Genomic DNA, 25,280 nt, shown 5'->3' with positions numbered 1-25,280 from the left:
AGAGCTGAAAGTTGAAGGTTACGGAGGTGAAGAGGACCCCCGCTGTTCTGCCGGGGGACACAAATGTCACCATGACAGATCCTGCACCGGATAATCCTCCCCAACCACCCCCCACCCCGATTCCCCACCCTTTCACCTAACACACAGCCTGTCACAATCAGACACCGGCGCTCCATGATATCGCATGAAAATATTAATTACAATTTTCAGAAAATCTCTTAGTTACTGCTTGGGTAAATTTCATTGAAATAAATATGAACGTACTGTATCTGCACAGTGATATAGGTTTAAGGGAAATTCCATAGAGTATCAGCTCTTTGGTGGGTTTGAAGAAACTGTATTGAGAAATAAGAGCTTTTGATAATTGCAGTTCTCATCTGGGTTTTGACAGTGGACAAGTATAGTGGATACGAAGAAGTGAAAAAATATTACGGTCTCTCAGAGAAGAAAAGATTTGTGGTGGAAAGCTATGGGCTCCACAACGCCTAGGTAAAGAGATTGAAGATGAACTACATAATGGGAAATGTTGTTGAACTTCATTAGAAATGTTTCGAATAACAGACCCTGCAGGTTTGTTGAGAGGCATGTAAAAGCCAGTCACCATTTATCTTCATTAATTGTCACACTGGAAAATCACAGTTCATATTCACCTTATTCCATAAAAAACATCCCACATGTAAAGAAAAGTCTATGGTTACCAATTTTAAAATGAACGTTTTTGGAACACAGATGCCAAATCATCTGGCATAGGAAATCTAAAAGAACACTCTCTCGATTATTATCAAGAAGAAGCAAGCTTGCATGCACAGCTTAGTACGCATGGCAGAGAATAAATTAACATTAAGCATAGCGAACCCATTCGATTTGAAAGGGTAGAAGGCTCTGAACAGCGACATTTTAGTCAACTAATGTTTAACCTCAACCTTTCAAAAATGCTTAAGTCATTTGACTCAAAATTCACTTAAATGCAGCTTTTTCATATACTGAAACTACCTCTTATTTGACTCATGTGACATTGTTGATGTAGTGATTCAGCATGTAACCCTAAACCCTAACCTTTGATCATTCAGTTTTTTTTTTCATTATTTATTGTTACAGCAGGTGACTGGAATTTCAGCACAGATTTCACTTTCAGGATCTTTAATCCAAATAAAAGCATGCGCATGTGGAGGAGGCTGACTTACCATGGTAACCCTGGGAGGGATATGCCAACAGACAAAGAAGTAGATGCCACTGGCTAGTGAACAATAGAAAACCGAGAAAATAGCCGCAAATAAATATAACTATTGTCACACCCAACAACCAGATAACTCATTTGTTCATTAGTGTTAGTATTCCACCAGCTAGCACTATGCTATAATGTTGTGATAAATGTATTCATTTTTCTCATCCACCATGCACTAGTCAGTGGCATTAATCGTTTGGGAGACAAGGAGCAGTGCCTATTGACACCACTCTGCCTTTCATGAAGCCTTGGCTGCAATATGGAGCATGAAATACAGTTCTATTTTACCAACTGAATGAATTTGGTTTACAAAATTGTTTGGTTCTTCAAAACGCACCTAAAGCTTTCATACAGATCAATTCATTATTTGCTGCGGTACAGAGGTTCACATCCATAAATCGATCAGAACTCTCTGAACACCAGCACAGCAGCTTTGTGTGACAAGGTGAAAACGACCAACAACACTTCTCACCCGGAAGGGCATAAACAGATCTGCTGGGTGAGAATTGAATTAAAATCACCTTCCTAAAGATAGAGTGCTCCATTTACACAAAGTAATACCAAGGGATAGCACAACAAGCTCTGCCAGTGACTCCTGGTCCCTTGGATGTGCATGTCGTGTGTCTGAGTGCAAATGTTTACACATGGAGAGCAGGCTCTGAAGTGAATATTTACTGTATAGTAGCTTGTCCATTGATCCCTCTGGGCATCAAGCATGGCTGACCTCCAGCAGTCACAACCAACGCAACATGCAGCAGCCTCTGAGCCGTGACACAGAGACTGGGGGAGGAGGGGTGTGGAGGTGGACGGTCTGAAATCAATGTTTCGGCAATTCCTGAGACGCCCGTCTTTAATGTCTGCAGAGGAGTTCGGGCAGGGGGGAGAAGAGGGTTAATAGGTGAAGGGTGCTGGGAACTGAGCGGGGCAAGAGGGAACACAGTGAAAATAGCAAGGAAACAGATGGATGGATTATTGAGGGGAAGTCAAACCTCTGCCTCACTTCATCTCACGAGATAATTTAGAAGGAGGATGGCTTGACAAACTTGATAAACCTCCAAGAAACAGACTCATAATAAACGTATTAGAGGACTGCACACAAAGATAAATCTTTATCTGGTGGTGGGTCACATCGACAGTAAGACTTGAGCAGGAAAAGCAAAGAAGCAAATACATTGGTTTGGAAGTCTAGTAAGGCCATTCCACTTGTACTCCACTTAATATCACTGAACAATATTTTGATAAGATTTAAGTATCACAATGAGCAACCTTTTCTACTCATTTCACTTTGATGAGCATCAAACGATCACTGAAAACAAACGTGCTTTGGTGAGAAGCACACACTACAATAAAGCTAGTCACAAACACGAGCTTAATGTTACAGGCAATTTTCTTAAACCATAATCAAACAAGAACTAATAGAATTGAAATTCAAAGTGATGCCTTGATATCAGGACACAATTAACGTCACTATAGGACACAAAAGTCCAACTTTACATCATCAATATATATAACGCTATGGGAGTGAGGACGTGTTGATCTTGAAGCTAGAGAAATATACTTTTTGGATGCTGCAAAAACAATAACCTGTACAGACCAATAGAAGTAACATCCGACTTACAACGGGATCGGTTCCAACCAACCAATCGCAAGTCAGATTGTACGTTAGTCAAATGCCATTCAAAATAGATAAAAGGTGAAAAGTCTGGCATCACAAAATGTTCTCATAGATCTTTTTACCATATCAAATTTTGCAACTACTGAACAGAATGCCAATTCCCTTAAATGGTTTAGTAAAGAAAGGTTTAAAAAAAAAACCATAGGAGTAAGTCTGAATGACAGTCCTGTCCAAAAAGAAAAATGCCAGCATCTTCATCTCCTTCTAAAATGTATGCCTCTTGGACTTCCAAGTAAGCAAAGAAAAATCTATTGGTAGAAGTTGTCATTCCAAATGTTGCTGGCCAGTAAATGAAGTTGGCACAGTACACCAGAGTATGTCAGGAATTTCAATCTGCCTACGACAGCATGACAAAGTATTCTAGCAATTTTGTGCTGGAAAAAGATAGAAAGCACACTGCTGTCTCTGTGAACCTCAGCATAGGCCATGTGAGAAAAAGAAACACACCCACGGATGGCTGAAAGTCCGACGTGCATGAGTAAAGTTCCTATAGGATAACCTTCAAAACTCAATAACCATGCCCTGAATATATGGTTTTCCCGTGAAAACTGAAGGAGACTTCACAAAAAAAACACAAAAAGATCTAACCCCAAATCCACTGTGAATACACATTTAGATGAAAGCAGCTAGTTTATAATTCTCTATACTATACGAATCAAACACAAGACTTGAAGCCCTCATGGCCATTTAATGTTCCGAAGGCATAAAAAAATGCACTTTTTTCGCATTATCTTGCAAACGACTGAATGAGTGTTGTGAGTGAATAGGGGGCCTGTTTGTTAAGAGAGGCCAAATCCCATATGGCTAACAGCAGCTCCTCTGGTGAGAAGCAAGTCTGTGAAAGCCATCGGCAGCCCCTCTTCTCCATCCATGCTTCAGAGATGAAGGGATCTAGCGCCTGCCTCTCCTTGTTCGTCCATTCTCTCGCTCCCTTTGCCTGCTCTCCTCCCTCTTTCTTGGCCAAGGGTTAAACTGCTGCACTCTAACCTCCTTGGCAATGATTTCATTCAGTCCACTTTTTTTGCTCACTCTCTCATCTAAGAGATTTATTTCACAGTATGATGTGGATTAGGTCCTCTTGCATGCCCCTGGACAAAAGCATTGTTTTAGCACCGGCCTGTTAGCTGCAACACGCGGAAGCTACACCTCATAACCATCTACAATACAGTCATTGTAGATGGAGAACAGGAGGGACACAGCCTCAGAGGCCGTCTAGACTTTGAGGCCGGGACGATCGGCCTAACAGTGGGAGAAAATCCAATCAGCCAGTGGAGTGAAAGTTAACTAAAGTAACCTGCTGTGAACCTGATGATGATGTCAAGCCAACATATGGTAAAAAATGTCTATTGTCAGAACAAGGGGCTTGCAAGGCTAAAGAAGACTCATGGTGGGAGGAGAGGGAGACCTAAAAACCAAAGGGAAGAAATAGCTGTGCTGGTCATCATTCTACTTCTGGATCAGTAAGCATATTCTGGTGGGTAGAAGGACCGCCCCCTTCGCTAACGGTTAAAGAAGTAAGCAGATTAACAACCATCTTTCAAAGACCAGCAAGGGGGGGAAACACTTTCACAGACATTTAAAACATTTTATCTTTTGCCAAGCAAGTCTTGCACTGCAGCCTGCAAACAGCATTACATTTCATGCCGATTTAGGACGCAGAGTTTTAAGAAAAGAGTAACCACAACAATCATGATATGCTTCTCAAGTTAACTGATTCTGATTGGTCACACTGGGCTGTAACAGTAAGCACAAAAGGATAACAGACGCCAAACCAGAAAATAAACCAAATGTAGATGCAATTATAATAACCCAGTTATTTTGAAGTTTTAACCCCCTCAAATTTAGGCAAAACCTTGTTATTTTTTTCCAAGAATTGCCTCATTAAAAAGTAGATAAACCAATCCGGATTCCCCACACTGATGCAAGGTGCAGGCTGCGTGAAGATGCCTCAGAAAAAGTACATAAAAGTCAACATATAGTAGGAGGGTGTAAGATGCTTGGAGGATCAACATACATGGAGGGGCACAACCAAGTGGCCAGGATGGGGTCCTGGAACATCTGTATCCAATATGGACTAGAAGTAGCCAAATCCCAACGGACACACCACCAAGAGTGGTTAAGAATAGGGATGGGCAATAATTTATTGTTCAATCTCCACAATGACAATTCTGCTCACAATAAATTCGATAAACACAGCGCTCACTCGCTGCATTGGACTTACACACGTGAACATGAAACATGAAATTTTCAATAAGGAAATTAAAAACAACCATTTATGAGAGAGAATTGTGAAAAGGTTTTTCATCACACAAGACCAAGGACTGAGGTTAGTACAGAATAGATTATTATTTCCAACATTTCTTCAATAAACATCTAAGAAATGTGTCGAGACTGGTCCATAGTTAAAGTAAACTGTTAAGAGACATGAGATACAGCAGACAGCTGGCAGAGCAGTCTGTCAGACAGGAGCTTCTACCAGAGATGTGAAACAATGAATTTCTCATCTCTAAACTTAGTTAACTACTGTATTTAAATGTAAACAAATAATGATGTTGGAGACAAACTCCACTGATAACTTTCATCATAAAACAGTTTCAAGAGAGACTGTAGTGTGTACAACACATGGAATAGAATGAAAATGTATTTATCGCACTTTTTTTGTCTTTATCGCCCATCCCTTGATAAGAATAACAAAGCTAAGATACTGTGGGACAGACTGGTAAACTGGCATATTTGTGTATATAAACATGCAAGGCATCTTCAAATCACTGAAAAATCCTGAAAACATCAGTCAAATAATTTTACTTTAACCTGAACTAGGGCTGCACGATGCTAAAAAAAAATTGACATACTGCCGTGATGTTTCTTTGCGATACATACTGCAATATTAACTCAAATAATTGTCGCCACATTGTTGGAATAATATATTTGGAAAAAAATGGGTTGCTTCACACAAGTGGACCTCAAACAACTGGACAAAATGATATTATTTTACACACATATTTTCGGTAGTGAAGTAAAACCCAACAATGAAATAGACCTGCATAATTGGCAAATGATGAAACAATGGGATATAATTATGAAAAATAAAAATGACTGAGTAATTCTGTCAGATAGAGTTCTCTATAAGCAACTTGCAACTTGCAACTAAGCAAATGAATTTGTCATTTTACTTCGGGTTGTGGCAATAACAGTGAGGCATGGTTCACATAGTGTGGTCTTGTTGTCAACATAATCTACTTGAAATTCAAAATGCCCACATTTCTGACGCAGAATGTCTTCTGGGGACTTCTATCAGTTGCTTGAAGACGCTTTCTCTGCAGTGTTACCAACTGCTCATTGAGGAATTCCACTATTGGCAGCCCTAGATGGTGCTAAAATGCTAAATGACACTAAATGACATTTGCACAAAGACTGCATAATGACAATTTACCAACTGCATTACAATGTCTCATGAATGCAGTAATAATGCATCACAGATGAAATCTTTAAATAGAGAAATAGAGAAGAGAAACCAAAAATTCTATTTGATTGACAATGTCTACTTACAGATTATAGGTGAAATATGATCAAAGACCGACATACTTCACTCACCCAGTTTTCATGATGAGATATTTATACATTTTTTTATCTTTCCATTCCATCTTACTGCTCTTCTGTCATACAAACAAAAAATCACACTTTAGTTATGAGAATTGATTTGAACATTCCCAACATATAGGGTGTCCACTGAAAACTCCATTGACCAGTACCGATCTAAATAAGATGTCTGATTAAAAATATATTTGTTATTGCTGCCCGTATATACCTTGCTTGTTCTGGTTTGATCTACTCAATTGAAATCCAACATTTTATAAATGAGAACCAACAAAAGAGCAACTCTCTGAGATAGAGTCAGTTTTACCAGAAAGAAAGAGGAGCACGAAAATGTAAGCAGAGGTAGCCACAGGGACTTTCGAAGGAATTTCGAAACCATGTACTTCTGATGAAGATACGAGTCTCAGCCCTGTTTAAAATGGTAGAAGAGGCAAGCTGCAAAGAGATGATGTGACATGAGTAATGCCACATTAGAAGTTTCATTTTCCCTACAATGTGAGGAAAATGCTTGAGCCAGGAAAATAAGACAGAAAGGGTGTTGGTTGGGTGTGGTGGACATTCACAGACAGCGAGATAGAAAAAGAGTGATACTGTCTCCAGGCTAGTTGGGATGCAACCCAATTTCACAGCTTCACGAATGAGTGGCACAGCATATGGATGCAACCTCAGTGACAGCCGCCAAGTATCACCACATATCAGTGTTGATATTCCCAGTCAGATTCCATACTGGCCCAACATTATGTCAGACACTTGTTTCACATGACTGCATTTCAAACACAACACCCACCAGCATTCACACAAACAGAGTTGTTTTCTAGTGGGGGCAGGAAGGGTTGGAGGTGCTGTAAGCTAGCTGTAAGAGGTAAAACAAAACGACATATCCCAAGACAGACTTCTGTCTTAGCATCCATGAAGTTTCAGCATCTTTATTAGGGTTTTCCACAGATTTTTGCCCACCTTTGGGGGTGCCTCCACCAGGGGATATGGGGGAGTTCACATTGCCAGTCACACATCAATTAATGATTAACAGATGCAGACTTTGATATGTTAGTGATATATTTCCTTGCTGCATTTCTGGAAGCGCTGTCATAAACTAATACGTTCTTCATGCAGTCTACTAGACAAATCTGACATTCTTTGCCCCAGCTTCATTACCACAATGATTCTTTCTTTGTTCTGCATTTAGTTTTTAGCCAACTCTTAAACCACAAAGCAAACATTTATAGACTACAAGTGTCAATAAAGTTTTGAAGTGAGACATTAGCTCTGTGGTGCAGACAGTCTTTGGCGTCACAAGCCTCCCTTTCTCACCCTTTCCACCAAATCAGGAGCTCGACATATGTTCATATAAATATATGCACACACATAGGGCGGTACAAAGTCAGGCAATTTAGACAAGGAAATGGTACAATGATATAAGTGATTTTAACATGGAAGGGTGCAGTTATTTGGTGTTAAACAGTGCAGCAACAAACTACTATGTCATATAGGAGGTGTTCTTGACAGTAGTTCTCAACAGAGGCGAGCTGAAGGTTGCCTCCTGACCAATCGCAGCAGAGTGGACGTGTTATGGGGAGAATGAAATTTCAAGTTCCAGGAAACCTTTAAAAGTGTTTTGAATAGGTGTTGCTAATGCACATTTTCTTATGCAAATGTTTTGTGCAAAAAGACACATTCAGATGTGTTCAAGAGGTGTCCAATATCATTGGTGAAAGAGGCTGATTTAATTTGGCAACCCCTGACGGCTAATACCAAAAGATCTGACATTGAGTCTTCATCTTGATCTTTACACAGTATATTATCTGTGTTTATGCACATAAAAAAAGAGCGTCACCTTTGCGATACAACCCGGAAAACATCTTATTTCATAAATGGTAAAAATACAAAATTAAATTAAATTAAATTAATTAATGAAGTAAATGGCTTTCTTCTGTTGCAAAAGACATTGTTTAGGTGTAATTAAGACTGCAGCTTATGAGGTCATTGTCAGTCAGCAAGACATGCTTCGGGGAGAGCACTTTCTCTCATTTTAGACATGGTGGGTTGAAGGCATAGGACAAATCATTCTTGTGTAGCACAGCAGCTCCTTGAGGTTTGGAAAGGGATCGATCTCACTTAATGTCATATGGCACAGCACCCAGAGGCTGCTGCGTGGTGCTGATGACAGTGTAAAGCCTTGCCTTTGGCGGCTACATGCTCGCTGCTGCTGAGCTGCGATTTGAAGTACACATGCAAAGGCTGACAGACAGCTCTCTGTCAGGCAGCCAGAGTGGCAGTCTCTACTCAGATGAGAATACATCTGTATTTGCAAAGGGAAGACAATTCAGTGTAATACTTTGCGCAGGCAAAGATCTACTGGATTGTTGGACGAACACTGAGGAGGATCAGAAAAAGTACATCTCATAACTTGCTTGAGCATAAGCTGCTTAATACCGAAACTGCCATTGTGAAGAATAACACAAAAGATAAAAACAAGTAAATAAAATTTCAATTTATGTTTGGACATCTTGTCATTTTGGCCATGTTTGTCTCTCCACAACACATTTTCAGACCATTGAAATTCCAATTTCATCGACTACCATAGACATGAAAAGACAATAAAAACCTAATTCATCCCACAGTTTAATATCCTAATTGTTCCTAAACTAAGAAATAGTTTTCTTCCCATATTAAGTACTGTTCCAAAATTCGAGCTAAAAGCCTGTAGAAACAATTCATTCTAACATATACAATCAACACATAAACACTTCTGTCTACAAACTATGATGAAATACGATGAATTATTGCACACACTTATAGATATCTTTATTTAACTCATAAAAAGTAAAAAGATATATCTTCAATAAGTGAACAACATTAAGTATTGAGTGATCACCTCCATCACAGTTTCAAAAAAATCCAGGCGGAACATTTCATGATAGCAGAATATCGGAATATTCTAGACCTGCTTATTACTAGGGATGCTCCGATCGATCGGTCACAGGTCGTAATTGGCCGATTTCAGCGTGATTGGTGAATGCCAATCACTAACTACTATGTAGCAGTCGGCACTTTGATGAAGCCCCGCTGGTAGTGATGCATCCGCTCCTCCTTACTCGCTGCTCACTTGGCAGCGGCATGTTTGATGCAAAGTTTCTTTCAATCTGTCATTTATAGTTTGCATCCTGCAGCACATGCACAGGAAAACGCTGTGCAGGGAAGCGCGTTAAAATTAAATACGCCATTTAAAGCACCAGCACTTGACAGAGCAGGGAGAGTTTCCCGCGCTCATGAAAGTGAGACAGCTGGTTCGTCAGCAGCAGACTGTTAGCGAGGCAGACTGTTAGCACAGCTGAACTCACTTAGAAACACCCGCCGGTCCGAGCATGACATTCGGAACGCTAAGCAAATTGCCCTAGAAATAATCATTAATTTCACAAGCTTAATGACCAGCCTTTCTCAGGTGTCATTTATGCGGAGACATAGGAAGCTAGTCCCACATGTATGCAAGTGAGACCCTACGTCTCAAATACATAATAAATCCTCATACACAGACACACGATAGGATCGATAACAGAACAGTTTTCCTTATTTGACCGGATGCATTCTACATTTCTACAGAACAATGGTCGAATTAAAATCATACCTATGAAGCCTAGGTGAAAATCACAACAGTCAATGAAGATGACAGTTACATTCGATAACTGAAACAAACCAAAATAATTTTTCATGTTTTTCATTCAAGCTTTATTGACAACACACTAGCACAAGGCATCAACATGATGAAATTCAAGGTGCTCTTCCGGTCAATGCTAATTAGCTAGTGTAAGACATAATGCAATATATTATATCCATGTAAAAACTAGCTAAATCCATGTAAAAACTAGCTAAATCCATGTGAAAATACCACATCCATATAAAGTGCAAGACAAATTATTTAACTTGAACATAAAACATGTGACAAGAGGAGCAATCTTAATAGGCGTTTGCATTGTCTGTGACTGATCAGAGAAACCAGTCCTGGGAAGGTGACCATCAAAGCAGCTGAATGAGTTCACGTGTGCTGTTAGGTGGAGGGAAGGGGTGCTGGGCATGTCGAGGGGAAAACAAAGACCTTGTAGATGAATTGCATGATTTGCAATAATTGAAGGTCTCAGACATTCACAAAGCATCAAGACTGACCTATATTTCCTGTCTCCGGAACCCAAATTAAGGGACAGTCGGGCTACAGAGGGCAAGTAATCGCAATCATCTTCACAGTAATTGTGGCCTGTTGGGCAACATAGGAGTCATCTTGGATGGAGAGAAGTAGCCTCGAGGCATGGCTGTTGACACGTAAATAGTGAGGGTCGAAGCCAAAATGACAGCACAGACAGCAGACTTGTACTACTAGGCCAGCACGACCTGGGTCTGTCAGTTGCCCCTAAATTAAAGTCTAGGGACAATGGTCTAGATGTCAGAATACCAGTCATACATGTCGATAAGATGCTTGATTTTCTTAATTGCCTGGAGGAACTACACTTCAGTTTTTAACATCATTCAGCTTTTAGATCATTTCATATCAGATGACATGGCTGCACCTCAGATGGACAAGTCTGGAATACAAGCCGAGACTTCACATTTAATAACAACCTCAGTCTTTGTTTGCTCTGTTACATTATTAAAGCTTTACAAGTGACCGACCCCGCGCCAGTCACAAACATTTGCTGCACAGACTTTTCTATCATGTTTTTAAACCAGTATCTTCTATTCCACGGAAAATTCAAAATAAAAAATGACTCAGCACTGAACGTATGTGAACGTCATACTCAAAGACTCAAATTCAGCACAAGACTTTTTTATGATATATAATTTGCCCAACAAGAGGTGAGCTGCTGCCTCAGGCAGCAGCAGAGCTACATTAACGCAGGAGCTGAACTAAAGCAGTTCATTTGTGAGTGAATCTAGGCATACGAACCGACAAATCATTGTTCTTAAACTCAAAATAATTAGTTGTGTGTTTGTGAGAGGGCTTGTACGTTTTACCTTTTGTACATGAATGTGCCATCTGCATCTGAATGTATACTCTTGGTAAGCCCAACAAACAAGAACACAACCCATAACCACGAAGATAACTTTTCAGCAAGCAACTCAATAGATGGCATACTAACTGTAATATAACCTGTACCCAACACACAAGGAGCTAAAACAACAGATGTCTGAGCGAGAATGATGAAACTGTTCTGCATTCATAAAATACATCACTATCTAAATTATTGATCAGGTCCCTACTTTTCTCTTCTCACTGAAAAAGGCAAGGTCTATAAATAGGATGTGAACATCAGTGCCTAGAAGTCTTTCCATGTTCTCCAAGTCTGGCAGCCTCAGTGAATTCAGATGAGCCAGCTCCAACTGCTCCTCGATCTATTTCACATACACAGCAATCTGTGCAAACCTGTGCAGGAATACAGAGTGTCTCATGCATAGTGCATATACACTTGGACATGTAGCTGTCATCACAAATTCATGTGCCCAATAACAGACTGGGCCTGACTGTGGAGAGTCCAACAGTCACTGGGAAAACCACAGAAACACTATCTCACTGATAATTCGGCCCAAAAAGTAGTGGTGTGGATAATGGAAAGCTTGGCAAACAAGCATATATACTTTTTTTTTATTTTATTTAAGAGCTTGATTAGATGAGCAGAATAAACATATGTGGTAGTAGCCACATTTCAGTAAGTGATTAAGTCGTAAGTCGTACATCAATAAGTCGTACATCGTACAGTCGGCCGGCCCGGACATGTGAAGAGACGGACCACTGCTGATCGGTTGCTGCTCGGGCCACTGTTGCAAAAAATTGTGGCGCAAACCCTGGATCCAATAAATAGGTCACATGGACTCACAACGGGAAGTAGCATATGTAATGCAAATCCAGTCGGTTTCTTAATAAAATGCAAATCAAAATTAATTGAAAATTAAATCAGACAGAAGGTAAATCGAAATCGTGATTTTTTTACGATTTGTCGTGCAGGCCTATTCTGTACTAAAGCTATAGCCACAGTATGTAGCAGGCTTCTTGGTCATGACAGTCAATATACCCAAGTAATAATGTTTACATATAGCAACACGGTTCTAACCAGAATCTTTTCCCAGCGTCGAGGTGTTCTGTACATAATTGGTCTCCTCTTGCGAGTCCTGCTCAACAGATGGAGAATGACTGCATTGCGAGTCATACTTCACTTTGTCAAAAGCAGATAAAAAAATTCAAGTGTAGGGGAACGTTATGCTCCTAAAGCGGTGCTGTCCACCTTCCACTGCAACACATCAGCTTGGGTTACAAGCAGGAGAAATCCAGGCTGGTTCATGAACAAAGAGAGAACGTCAATGCCAAGGTTTCCACTAGCTGGAATGTCCAAGCTCAATGCTGTGCCGCAGAACCGACAAGAAATCTGGACAACCTGGGAGGGAGTTGTCAGTTGTCTGTAAAGCCTACAGCATTTTTTCCTGCCCCCCCAACATTCACCAATGGTTTGCAAACCAAGAATGCTGCTCACTCTTCAATGCTCCCAACACGAGCCTCCAGCACATCTTGGAAGGCTGCAAGATCGCACTCTCTCAGAGGCACTTAAGATGACACCACAGCCAGATCTTGATGAAACTGCCTGAGCTGATGGATGGGTGTCGGTAGGGCAGTAAGTAAGCAGCAGAAGAATCGCACAAGGTTTCTTAAGGAGGGGAGTGGAAAAAGATACCAGCACAAGTGGGTCATCAAGGCCCTTTTCCCCTGACCAGGAGTGAGACAAGCGAATGTATCTCAGGAAACAACTCTTATTGATCACAACCACATCTGTCCGCCCTGACATCATGGTGTGGGACCAAGAAGGCAAGAATGGTGCACCTCATTGAAATGACGCCATTGGAAGAAGAGATGGAGGCCGTCTTTAAGCGCAAGATGGTCCCTGAGGAAGCTGGCTAGAAGACCAAAACCGATCAAGTGGAGGTTGGCTGCAGAGAGGGAAGCTGAAGAAGGTGCATGGCAGCTTTTGGCTCCGGTTGAGAAGGAGTGACAGAAACTTGGGGAAAAAACAGAAGAACAGCCGGGGGCACAACACACATCAGCTGCAGGTGACAGGCAGACATCCCTGCCACTCAGAGACTGTAAACCTCATTGAGTATAAGAATAACAATCAATGTATCTCATTGTACAATTAAATCTTGGGATTTCTCATAGCTTGTAAAAAATGCACACGGTACACGCCACTTATCAATTTTATCTGACAATATTGGTTCTGCTCAGCAACCCAGCAAGTATTAAAATGTGAATGACTAAAGGATATATACACGCACACACACCGAAAATATGAAGCTGCTTCAAACAAATGCGCACCCAAAATCGCAGTTCACCGTTCCAGCAGTCCAACAGCAAGACAGAAGAATTCTCCGAAGCATCCTTTTGGTGGAATATGTTATTAAGCCAAGCCATTAAGATTGGTACAGAGGCATGTTCACGCAGTTGCCTTTAGGATCATTCTTTCACAACTTTAAGTGGCGTGTTTCGGACATGTTAGCTTGCAGCAAAACACTGGTGTTATACAATAAATACGATTCATAAAAAGCGTAGTTTGTTTATATATGGCTACTGTGTGAACTTCAATGTCAATGACACTGGACATTTTAAAAAATCTATTAAGTTAAAAAAAAAAAAAAACGCAATTGGAGGAGGTTTAAATTAGGGATGCACCGATCCCACTTTTATGGTCCCGATACGATACCAATACTTGGGCTTTGAGAATCGCCCGATACCGATCCGATACCAAATATTAACCTTGTGCCATACAATGGGACTGGTCATGCTTAGAGTAAAAGGCAAAAATGGCAATGCATTGAAATCCAACATTGGTATTTATTTAAACAATGAACCTTTTAAACATTTACTAGAAGTTTGGTTAAAACAAACAACCCTTGAAAACTCTTCAAAATAAATATAAAATAAAACGTGCAAAAAACAGAGAAAGCATGTGCAACACAAGGTGTAAACAGTGATAATAAGGAACCATAGTCCAAACAACCCTGGGAATATCAAGCTCTGTATGTGATCACAAAAAAATTTTGGCGAAAAGTTAAGATTTCCCTGCATTGAACAAAAAAATCAAGGAGCTTAACATCTGAACATTACAACAGCAAATGCTCACTGAAAAGAATTGATAAATTCTTCCTCAAACTTCCTGGGTGGCTTCTATAGATGATCTAGTTCAAATCTACACCAGTGGAATAGTGGTCAACATAGGGTATTTTTCACAATATCAATATCTATGGACACACATCCACATTCAATATGCATAATTTTCAAAAAGCCTTTATTTTGAAAGGACACATGAGATTGAGTTCAAACTTCCTGGGTGACTTCTAGAGGTGCTCTAGTTCAATCTAGACCAGTGGATTGGTCGTCAACATAAGGGATTTTTCACAATATCAATATCTATGGACACACACCCACATACAATATACATCATTTTCAAAAGGCCTTTATTTTGAAATGACGCATGAGATTGACTTCAAACTTCCTGGGTGGCTTCCAGAGAAAAAGATATTAAATATCTTTTTCATAATCGATTGTTCAATGAAGCACTTCCCTCAACACACGCGCGCAGCTGCTGCGGACATCCATTCATTCATTCGTTCATTCATTCATTCACTGAAGTCCGCGAGGACTGCCAGGATCGGCTCCAGATCAGCAATGTTTCATGCCCATTACCACCTTAAGTGGCAGTATCAGGTTGACACCCTATACCAGGATCGGATTGGTGCATCCCTAGTTTAAATGTCTTATTTGATTAGAAGTTCAATATCTCATTACAGCTGAAGCCATACAATTTGGCTAGTGTTTTCTCTCTGAGAGTTACAACGTACAACAACGTATAAAACTGCCACAATTGGTTGGGTTGAAATATACAGCGTATACATGTACTGATGTCTTACAGGCCAAGATTTGCCACAGCAAAATATTCTCACAAACAGTACCACATAGAGACACTATCGTTTCACACTCACTCTAAAACGACCATCATTCCTGAACATCTGGGTCCATTCCCACCTGCGATACGGCCGGAATACATTATCACCAGCAGTGAGAATGCTCAACTTATTAACTCTCCAAGACTTTCTGAACTAATTTATAGGCATACACCATGTATGTCAGACTGTTATTAAAAAAACAGATGCTTTCACACCAATACTGAGTAAATATACAGGACTACTGATTTCTCCATTTGATATTTAACATTTTTTTTGGTAAATCAAACAAAACTAATTTAGGAAATTACTCCCATCCAAGGTACAAACAAATGAAATGTACAACATGAGGGAGGAAGATGAAAAGAGGAAAAAAAACAACTGGGCTAATGTAGGCAACATTACAGACACAACTAACAAAAACTCAAGGACATGCACATGTGTGAAGGAAAGGGCTGTTGGGTGGGGAGAACATTATTCTGTATGTATGAAATACAATGCATCCAGCATTATAAAAAAATGCTCCCATCTTCCAATGTAAAAAAAAGCCTTTCTTGTCCCATATCGCGTTTCGTGAAATTTTCATCCAAATCTGTCCACACGTTTTCATGTTATTATGTTATTACACAGCTAAACCAATGCCGTCAAAAACACAAACTCCTCGGTGCCGGTAAGAATTTAAATAAGCCAAACCCACTAAATAAACTTGACCATCACCTTGGATAATCCTTGTACACACTATTGGGTAAAAGCTTGCTATAACCACATCATGATTGCTACCTAACGCCTTCTCTTTGCTGAGGTTTCAGACATAAATGCACATCAGAACATCCTGATAATTGAAGACAAAATATCACAGATTCCAAGCAAAAATACTGCTTCCAAATAAGAAGGAGAGCTCGAACTTCAGCCAGCAGGCATCCGGCCACCACACAGCCATGAATGGGATAAGTGAGAGCAAATACAAACTACAAACCAATCAGCGCAGAAACAAAAGCTCAAGGCTGGAGAGCACACCAAATTTGTCATCTGGATAATTGCAACCAAACTGAGTTGTGTTCAGATGCTGACGTTATTAAAAGGTGATCATATGGGGGGAAATCACTGGGCAATTGTGAACAATGACTGATGTACAAAAGGGATTTTGCATTTGTTTGTTTGTTTGTTTTGTGAACGAGACACACGTAGACACATCCAGTTGACGTGTGGAGGCACCAAAAGTGGAGTGTGATGGCAGACTAGCCCCAAAAAAAAACACATAAAATGTACAGTCTTGTCACAACCAGGCAGATTATATGTAAGGATGGTCCGATATTAGCATAATTTCATGGTAATTGTGAGTAATCAATATTGGCTTTTCCCCCAATAGTGAACACCGATATCGCCAAATGTGTTTGTGTTTGTGTTTGACACTTTTATGTAACATCAATTGTAGCAGTGTTCTTACATTTTACCTGACTGGTTTTTATCATTATTGAAAAATATGTTCAGACAATTGCAGCATATTGGATATCAGCCAAATGTCAATATCGGACATCCATAATTATGTGAGTAAAACACATTTGAAATATTCTAGACAAAAGAGCACTGCCTTACACCACAAGGAGACTCCAGAAGCAGTATGTTTAATGGAGGTATGGGGGAGGGCATTTCCTAAAAATTCATAATGTTATAACCCTTACACACTTTGCTCAAATGACAAAAATGTTCTATGAAATATAATTCTGGTAAAAAGAAAAGCCAATTAAGCAAAGCCAAAAGAGAAAGACAAAGGGATTTGGAGTTGAACAAAGTGAAAGACCCTGGGGTGTGAGAGGAGGAGAATGGCCTCTCTAATGATCAATCAACACCCTCCTCTCTGCCATGAAATCTGTTAGTACTCCAATGGCCTCCCATCTCACTGTGAGCCTTCTGTGAACTCAACACGCTGCCCGGATCCAACTACACTTCAGAATAAGTGAGCTCAGGTCAAGGAGCAATTCTGACATTTTACAGAATGTCAACGTTCAACCTTTTCTAACGGATCAACAACACAGGAGATACGAGTGCGACGGGTGGGAAGTGGAGGTGGGAAAAGCCGAATGAGGAAAAGGAATGAACATTGTGGTGGTGTTGGAGTCAGCTATGACACAGAATGAAGTAGACTGAACAGCAGGTGAGACTGCAAGACCTCTAGGTTTCAGTTATGATGTTCTCAGACGTAGTTTAAAAAAAAACACATGAAGTCTGTTAAATTTGGAAATGATATCACTTTTGTCATCCGCATAAAAGAGTGCTATACGACCCTGTTCTCATATCATAGGACCTTTTGGGAACTCCTGAATGGTAAGGTAAAACCAAAGCTTTGGAATACCAATCAAGTCCTGTCCTTTCAAAAGGGTGAGAAGAGAAAGTAAACACAAAAAGAACATTCAAAATATATCAGAGTGAGTGTGAACAGCAAAACGCTATATAATTCAACAGGATGGCCTCAAAGTCTTACATAGTAAGTCAACCCTCTAAGTAGACTGTGAATTCAGTTGTAAACATGAGATGCCAATCTATGAACTTTATTGCTTTGTTAGAGAGAACAATCTGGCTGGAGGGAGCAGCGAGGACAGGTAGCATCTGTCCCCACCTACTGCCTTGGCAGCTTGAGCATCATCTGCTAGCTTTGGCAGCAAGTTGGAACTACATCAACATGGCTTTATGTAGCCAGGGCTGCTAGTAGCTAGCATGCCAGTCACGCTCTGAGGCAACACTCGCACACAGCCTGAGCATCCACAGAGCAGCAAGCCAACACAGCTAAGCGGAATTGAGCTCACGCCGAACAGGGAGGCCAGGTCTCTGCGGACCAGCAGAGGGAGGGGACGGGGCCACTGTCTGTCATCTATTCACACATCTACAGTTAGAAGTCTGGAGCCAAGACAGTATACAAACAGTTCCATTAGCACTGCCATGTGCTTAATTTACTGCTTTTCATCTTTGTGCACCACCAACACTTTTGTGAAGAGAACATCACCCTTCATGTAAAATGTCCTGAAATGAAAAGCCATAAGTTGGGTTCGTTGAAACTCAAAGTTTGTTGGATTTCACACATTAGTATGAATGTTTCTTTTCATTTAACCACATCATCTGCTTAGACATGCTGATACAGATGACAATCAACAAAGCATTAATACAGAAATAACTGGTCTTAAATTTTATTGAGAAAAAGAATCTTTTTACATCAACACAGCAGCCACCGAAATCTATAGTAATTAAAATAGTTTGGTAGCAAGATTAAACTCAACATTCGAGAGCACTCAACCGCTCTAATCGAATAAAGAAAGCTTATGAAAGCTTATGGTGTGCTCTGTTAAATTGAAAGGAACACAATTAGATCTTTCAGAGATCAACCAGAAGCAACACATGATGACCAGGTGTAAATCTTTTTCAACCAAGTTGTACATAGACTGGGGTTCATTGTGGTCACAATTTTATAATTGATCTCATATTAGATCGTCAGCTCCTCATATCTTACAACTGCAGAAGAAAATGTTTTTTTAGGAAGAAAAAAATCTGGTTGGGGGTGGAGGAAGACAAACAACCACCAGAGATGGTTATTATGGTGCCAGCAACACAGTATAATACAATACAAACGCATTTTGACATTTTACTTATCCACTAAATTGTATTCATGAGTAATGACTGACCACATTTATGTGCATCGTTTCTAAATTAAAGAACTTAAGTGACATTAAACCTTCCAGCATGTTTTGTGATTGTTTGCAAGCAAATTCAAAGCTTGCCTACTGTAGAAAACAACTACAGCATGGTCACTTGGCATTAATGACTGAACCAGACTAAAATGTCTTTTTACAATCAATATGCCAAAAGTTGCTGAAAAAAGGCCTTAACACTGCCATAAACTAAATATCAACACACAGAAATGCAAAAAGTCTCCACACTGCCATATACTAAACCTCAACACACAAAAATGTCTTCTGACGAATACTGTGGTAAAACACATCTTTCCTCCTTCATATTTATAAAGTTTTCTCCCATGGTAGTGAGGTTGATGGTCATTGGTGTATCAAATGACAGTCCTGCAGGTCCAGGGTGTGTTGAGAGTAACAGAGCATGGATGCAGCATCAGCTCAAATCAGGCACACACCCAGACAGCCAATAGCTCAAAGGGGACAACTTGACAGCATTGGAAATAGTAGTGTACTGGAAAAAAAGCCAAGCATGTAAAGGTTCTGAGTAAATCTTTGTTGCATTAGCAATAGAAAGATATCAGAAATATAAACAAGCCAAAACATTTTACCAAGGGACATTCATGTAATCATTTGTGATATAAATGATCAGTGTGTACGGGGTTGTGCGAGAGTTTTTTTTTTCATTTGTCATTTTCACAGGAATTTTAGCACTCAAGGTGGTTCATAGTTAATTACGCACAAAACCAATGGATTATTCAATTAGAGCCAAGGTAGCAAAAATATGTGAATTAAAAAATGTAAATGACCGTTTACACCCAAAACGGTAAAACAAAGTAAATTGAAGGATCACTTTGCACTTGCATGGACAATGTACAATAAATATAGAACAATGGCAAGATGTAATTGTGGATATACAACAGACTATGCAGTCACTGATATATAAGAAAAATGTTCAAATCTCCATTGGCATTTCCTTTTATAGAGGTATGTTGGCTGGGTGAAATTTGTGAAACTCTGGCATTTATAGCTCTATAAAAGTGTGCAGGGATAAATTGGAGAAAAATTGGAGTAAATTTAGCTGGAGAACAAGTTGTATATCAACTCGAACAAACAGCTGGCTGCTAACTGGATATTGCTAATCTCCACATTACTGATAGACTGACACCAGCAAAGGAACTGTTTGCAAATGGCCAGCATACTTGAGCAGCTGACATTCATTTGAAGGAAAAACAACACATTATATTACACAACAATTAAATAGTTTTAGAAGCATTACAGTAACAGCCTATTTTAGTTATAATAATTGAAGGGCAAAGTTTAAGCAAGTTGGGTTGTACAGCGACTAAGTTTTTATTTTTAACGTTTGATTAACTAAAGTATTTTGGTCACTGATTATCTACCCATGAAACATGCATATCATTGTTAGTGTAATGGAAAATTTTTAGACTGTACTGTAGTATTTGATAGTAGTTTGTCATATTTGCCTTTTTTTTACCACCTATCTTATCTTAAGGTCTAAGTATCTAAGCAATATATGCTTGCTGCATTCAAAGACACTTTAGATGTTCAAAGTTCTCCATCATCTAAAGCAGGAAATAATCATAGTTTCTAGATCTGCTAATAAGGGAAACAGAACAGGTACAAGAAGAACTGATACATTTTCACCTAGTTTTAGATGAAACCTCATCAACCACAAGCAGAAAACCCCTGTTCACTGATACTAGATGAATCACGTGAAGCCAACATTTTCATTAAATCACAACTAGGGTTGGATAAACAAGCGCAGTACAGTCAAGGTACTGGGTAGAATCTTCATGTTCTATTTGGCCTGAGGGGTTTGCAAACATGGCTCTGCAGTCCTGCTCCAGGGAGCACAAGCTCGGATATGAGCTTGATGATACTGACTGGTGATTTATTAGTTTGCTTTAGAATCCAATATCAGAACTACAGCCAAGCATAACTTTGAACCTTGTCAGGTCATCTGCGCGAGTGAGCCATCTGCACAACACCTCCTTAATGTCAGATCCAAATGGACAGCTGCAGTAATAAGCAGTGGAAATACAATACTTGACTTAAGGAAACACATAATTTTACCTAATAAGTTATTTCCCAGGTTTTTAAATCCACCCTTGTCCTTACCACACTTGTTAGACCATAGCAAACAAGCAAACGCAGACCCAAGCTTCATCTTTCTAAAACAATCCCAGTGGGGTCACAGCAAAACAGGAAAATGCTGTACGGCCAAAAGTGTGTGCATCATGTGTGCCTGCCAGACATGTAATTATGAGTAGCAGTGATGGTTACATGAAACAGATTCAGTAAAAACAACTTTTAACATATAATTGAAATGTTTTTTTAAAAACTCCAGCCGCAATAACATTATACAACAATATGCAATAATATTAATATAATATACACAAAAAAAGGAGCCATGTTTGAGCTCATGTTTCACGTTGACACCATAGCTACACTCTTCTGACTTCATCCTGGCCTCAGTTATTTCACAAAGTCAACAATGGCGTGTGTGTCATAACCACACGGGACACATAATGATTATTCTTCTTGTGCTGAACTGGCTTAAGTCATGCAGCACAGTCTCTGGCTCTTGCTGCCACACTTAGGAGTACCATTCAAGTTCTTAAGGAGAGTGAACACACTACTAAATCTAAGCAGCCAATCCCTGATGCAAAACATAAAATTACTGTAACAACCTAAAAAAATAAGGTTCATGACAAGCAACTAAGTATAGACTTTCAATGTGAAAACGTGACAAATTTTGTTGGAGTATATTTAGGATCTACTTCAATTCTGTGGTTGAAACAGCAAAACACTTTATTTAAGTATGATCCATTTTTATTGCTGCAGTTTGTCATATAATTCAACCATTGTACAAAAAACATACGTCGCCTACCTTCATTTTCAGATTTGGGACAAGCTACCTGCACAATCAGGTCAAAGGTTCGTTCTGGTTTCTCCCTGAAAAAAAAGTGAAGATATAAGAACACTTGTATGCAACTTCTTAAGTAACAGGAACTCCTCCAAGAAAGGAGCACTGAAATGATGTGTCTTCGGTAAGATGTGTTCTGACCTTCCATAACACTGCAACAAATAGTCGACGTAGTTCACAAAAATTGATTAATAAATTAGTCACTGGCGGTTTAATGTCATTGCTCTGATTTCGGTATCTCACATGCTGACTTTATATGCTTAAGGTCGTCAGTAACTAGTCGACTATGAAAATAGTCATTCGTTGCAGCCAACATGTAGCTAAATTAGTAAGCTATAATCAAAGAACTTCTCAGTCTCGACTGGACTATGAACTGTGCTGGAGCTAAAACCGCATCATGTCACCACAGCAATTGATGTCGTCATCATATCTATATCTGTGATAACTGTTTTGTTGTGGTGTCTGTATTACTTTTTCTTGCAGAAGCATCTCTGTGAAAAAAAAGCTTTTTTCACCCCTGCTTCCAGAAGACATTACAACATATAATATTCTAAAAACTAACAGAATCTAGAAATAATACAACCAAGTAGTGTGCTTTTAGTGTATGAAACAGCACTTTTTTATTTAAATGTATTTACACATTGTGAAAATGTTTCCAATAGTATTGTGATTATTAAATACAATTTCAATTAAATTTGGCTTTTTTATTTCAACCTTGAATATTGGTAAATGCAGTTGGAATATTCTTGTTTCTATTTATTTTTCAGTCATCTTCGGTGAAGACGCAAAGATGCACATTATTAGATCAATAAAATACTTCACTGGTTGGATTAAACAAAATGATGGTGTCTCAAATATACATTTCCCAAAGCCAATGAGGATGGCACTGGGGAGCGGTATCATACATATACAAACCTGGAGTTATAAACACAACTTGAGTCTGGTGTACCCCACATAAGCAACCGCTCAGAAACATCAGTTGGCATGGCAACACTCCACAGAGACATTAGCAATGGTTATTTATACTTATGACCATTCAGCCTTCACTAGAAAGCAGTTGAGTGTGATTAGCAATATGTGAACTTGCTTTACATTGAACGTGGCTACATGTCACTGCTAACTAGCTGCATGGTTAGCCAGCTGGATGCTAACTGGTGGTCAGCTAGCACACTGACCCAAATGTTATGTCGCCAGCTGGCCCGATAGTTAAAGCCACCGCAGGAGGTGACTCATATCACGCCGACATTCCGCCACAGTCCACACTCAGCGTCGTGTTCACGTCTGTTCTCGCACGACAGTATGACATTCCCGACCGAAACGTGAAGTCTTACTTTATTCTGCTGTCCATGGTGAAGCTACCGCATCGCGACAGCCCCTGGTCAGTTGTCCGACAGTCTGGATACCCCCTGCTCTTCTTCGACCTTAAACCGTTGCTTCTTCTTGCTTATCTGACACCGACGGAGAGGTGTCGCGACCACATCACCAGTGGCGCGGTGCGGACCGTCTTCTGAAAGTGTCCTGGATGAGCAACGGCAACACAGCACAACAAACACACACCAGGAAGTGCTGTCAAAGCTTTGATGGCGTCAGCGCGTCACATCACCACCTTGCTGCAGCGGCACTTCTCTTCAGCATTATTCTACGACTTAGCGAAGGACTGTTTGTTTTTAGAACGTTTGGAACATGAGCACAGTGGATGCAAAACTTGACTTCATTCGACTTGACTGACTTTACCTTCACAAAGCTCAAATGGACACGAACTCCCACATTTAATGACATAAGCAGCCTTTGTGTGTACTGACACTGTAGGAAGAAGCCGCGACGGGAACGTACAAACTCTACTCAGAAAGGACACAGGTTCAGTGTCACCTGGATGGGATCTCTCCCACTGAAAGAAAGAAGTGTTGAGAAAGTAAGCGCTCACACATGACAAGCATGCACACCTCACAAGCGGAGCTGCAACTGCAGTTAACCAGTCCAATGGCAAGACAGGAGATACCCCATGGCTGCACCCCGGCCCCCACCACATTGACAACTGTTCATAAATGCCCAGTATGAAGTGGAAATGCTGTGTCACAACCATTCATTAAAAAACAAATGAAGAGGAATGGATTTAAACATAGCTTTATCAGAATGCCACATGATTAATAAAGTATGCCTTGGCAGTTACTGATAACTAATTACTATCTAACACGCTGCCTTAACAGCAACACCTTTTGTCCTTCATTCCCAAAATGCTGGAGGATCGAGTTTGTATTTAAGTAGAGATGCAGTAACATATATTCAAAGGAGCTGTTGAATTTTTTTTTCATTTGATACTTATATAGGCTGTATTAGTAATATAAACATTCCTGAAGTATTTTTTCCTCAGTACAGTGGTACCTCAGTTTTCGAACGTCACGGAATTCGAACAAATTGGAGTTCGAACAAAAATTATTATCATTATTAAATTATTATTGTTTATAACGCAGCCTCTGTATGCAGACGTGTCCTGTTAGCTACATTTACTGACTGTTTTTTCTTCATATTGAGGTGTAAAACCTTTCCTGTCTCCACACTGGACCGTGGTAGAGTGTCACAGGGGAGGTGTTCGCTCTCCACACCTCCGAGGCTGGAACGCGCACTCCAGGGTTTGATGTCCTGTTGTCGGCTGGAGCTCAGACAGGGATGACACGAGTCTCGGACAGAGCGTTACTTGGTTTATGACTTTGTCACAGCCAAACTGCACAGAAACGCACATTCAGAGCTGGACACGCACCGGGCACCTCTTCACTTCTGGAGAGACGTCACTCACTCGGCAACCCCTCCCACATGCAGCAGCCACACACATAGACGAACAGCGCACCTGCAGCAGACACTCTACATTCACTCCTACAAAAGCCTATTTTAAGCCTTGGAACACACTGTTTCTTTTTCCATTCATTGTAATGGGAAAAATGGATTCAGATTTCGAACAAATCGCTTCTCGAACAGCCTTCTGGAACAGATTGTGGTCGAGAACCGAGGTACCACTGTATTCGCTTTTACTATAATAATAATAATAACAGAGATTAGGTAACGCAAAGTTTCAGGTGTTTTGAGTAATACATAACAAAAGCACAAAAGCATCAATTTAACTCCATCAATCATTTGTTGATTGATTTGCAACCAAAAGTGAATGGAAAGTGACAAGTGAAAAAACTT

The 25,280-nt window shown here is 40.0% G+C and overlaps 1 protein-coding gene across 2 annotated transcripts in view; it reads right to left on the bottom strand.

The window, feature by feature from the left end:
* Positions 1–23,724, bottom strand: part of dennd1b (DENN/MADD domain containing 1B) — a 117,823-nt gene extending 94,099 nt beyond the window's left edge. Inside the window, exons 1-2 of one of the 2 annotated variants that reach the window (XM_053876541.1) lie at positions 23,429–23,724; positions 22,062–22,126 (exon numbers count right to left, since the gene is read on the bottom strand). In XM_053876541.1, coding sequence (XP_053732516.1) covers positions 22,062–22,126; positions 23,429–23,445 — 82 coding nt within the window. In that variant the 5' untranslated portion in view covers positions 23,446–23,724. The remainder of the gene's footprint in view (positions 1–22,061; positions 22,127–23,428) is intronic. The other variant, XM_053876550.1, reaches the window with a different exon arrangement.
* Positions 23,725–25,280: the final 1,556 nt, after the last annotated feature.

This window comes from Synchiropus splendidus, chromosome 1 (genome assembly GCF_027744825.2).
Source record: "Synchiropus splendidus isolate RoL2022-P1 chromosome 1, RoL_Sspl_1.0, whole genome shotgun sequence".
In the NCBI taxonomy this organism is placed as follows: Eukaryota; Metazoa; Chordata; class Actinopteri; order Syngnathiformes; family Callionymidae; genus Synchiropus; species Synchiropus splendidus.
Note: the sequence above shows the minus strand (reverse complement) of the source record. Positions and strands in the feature narration are given on the sequence as shown.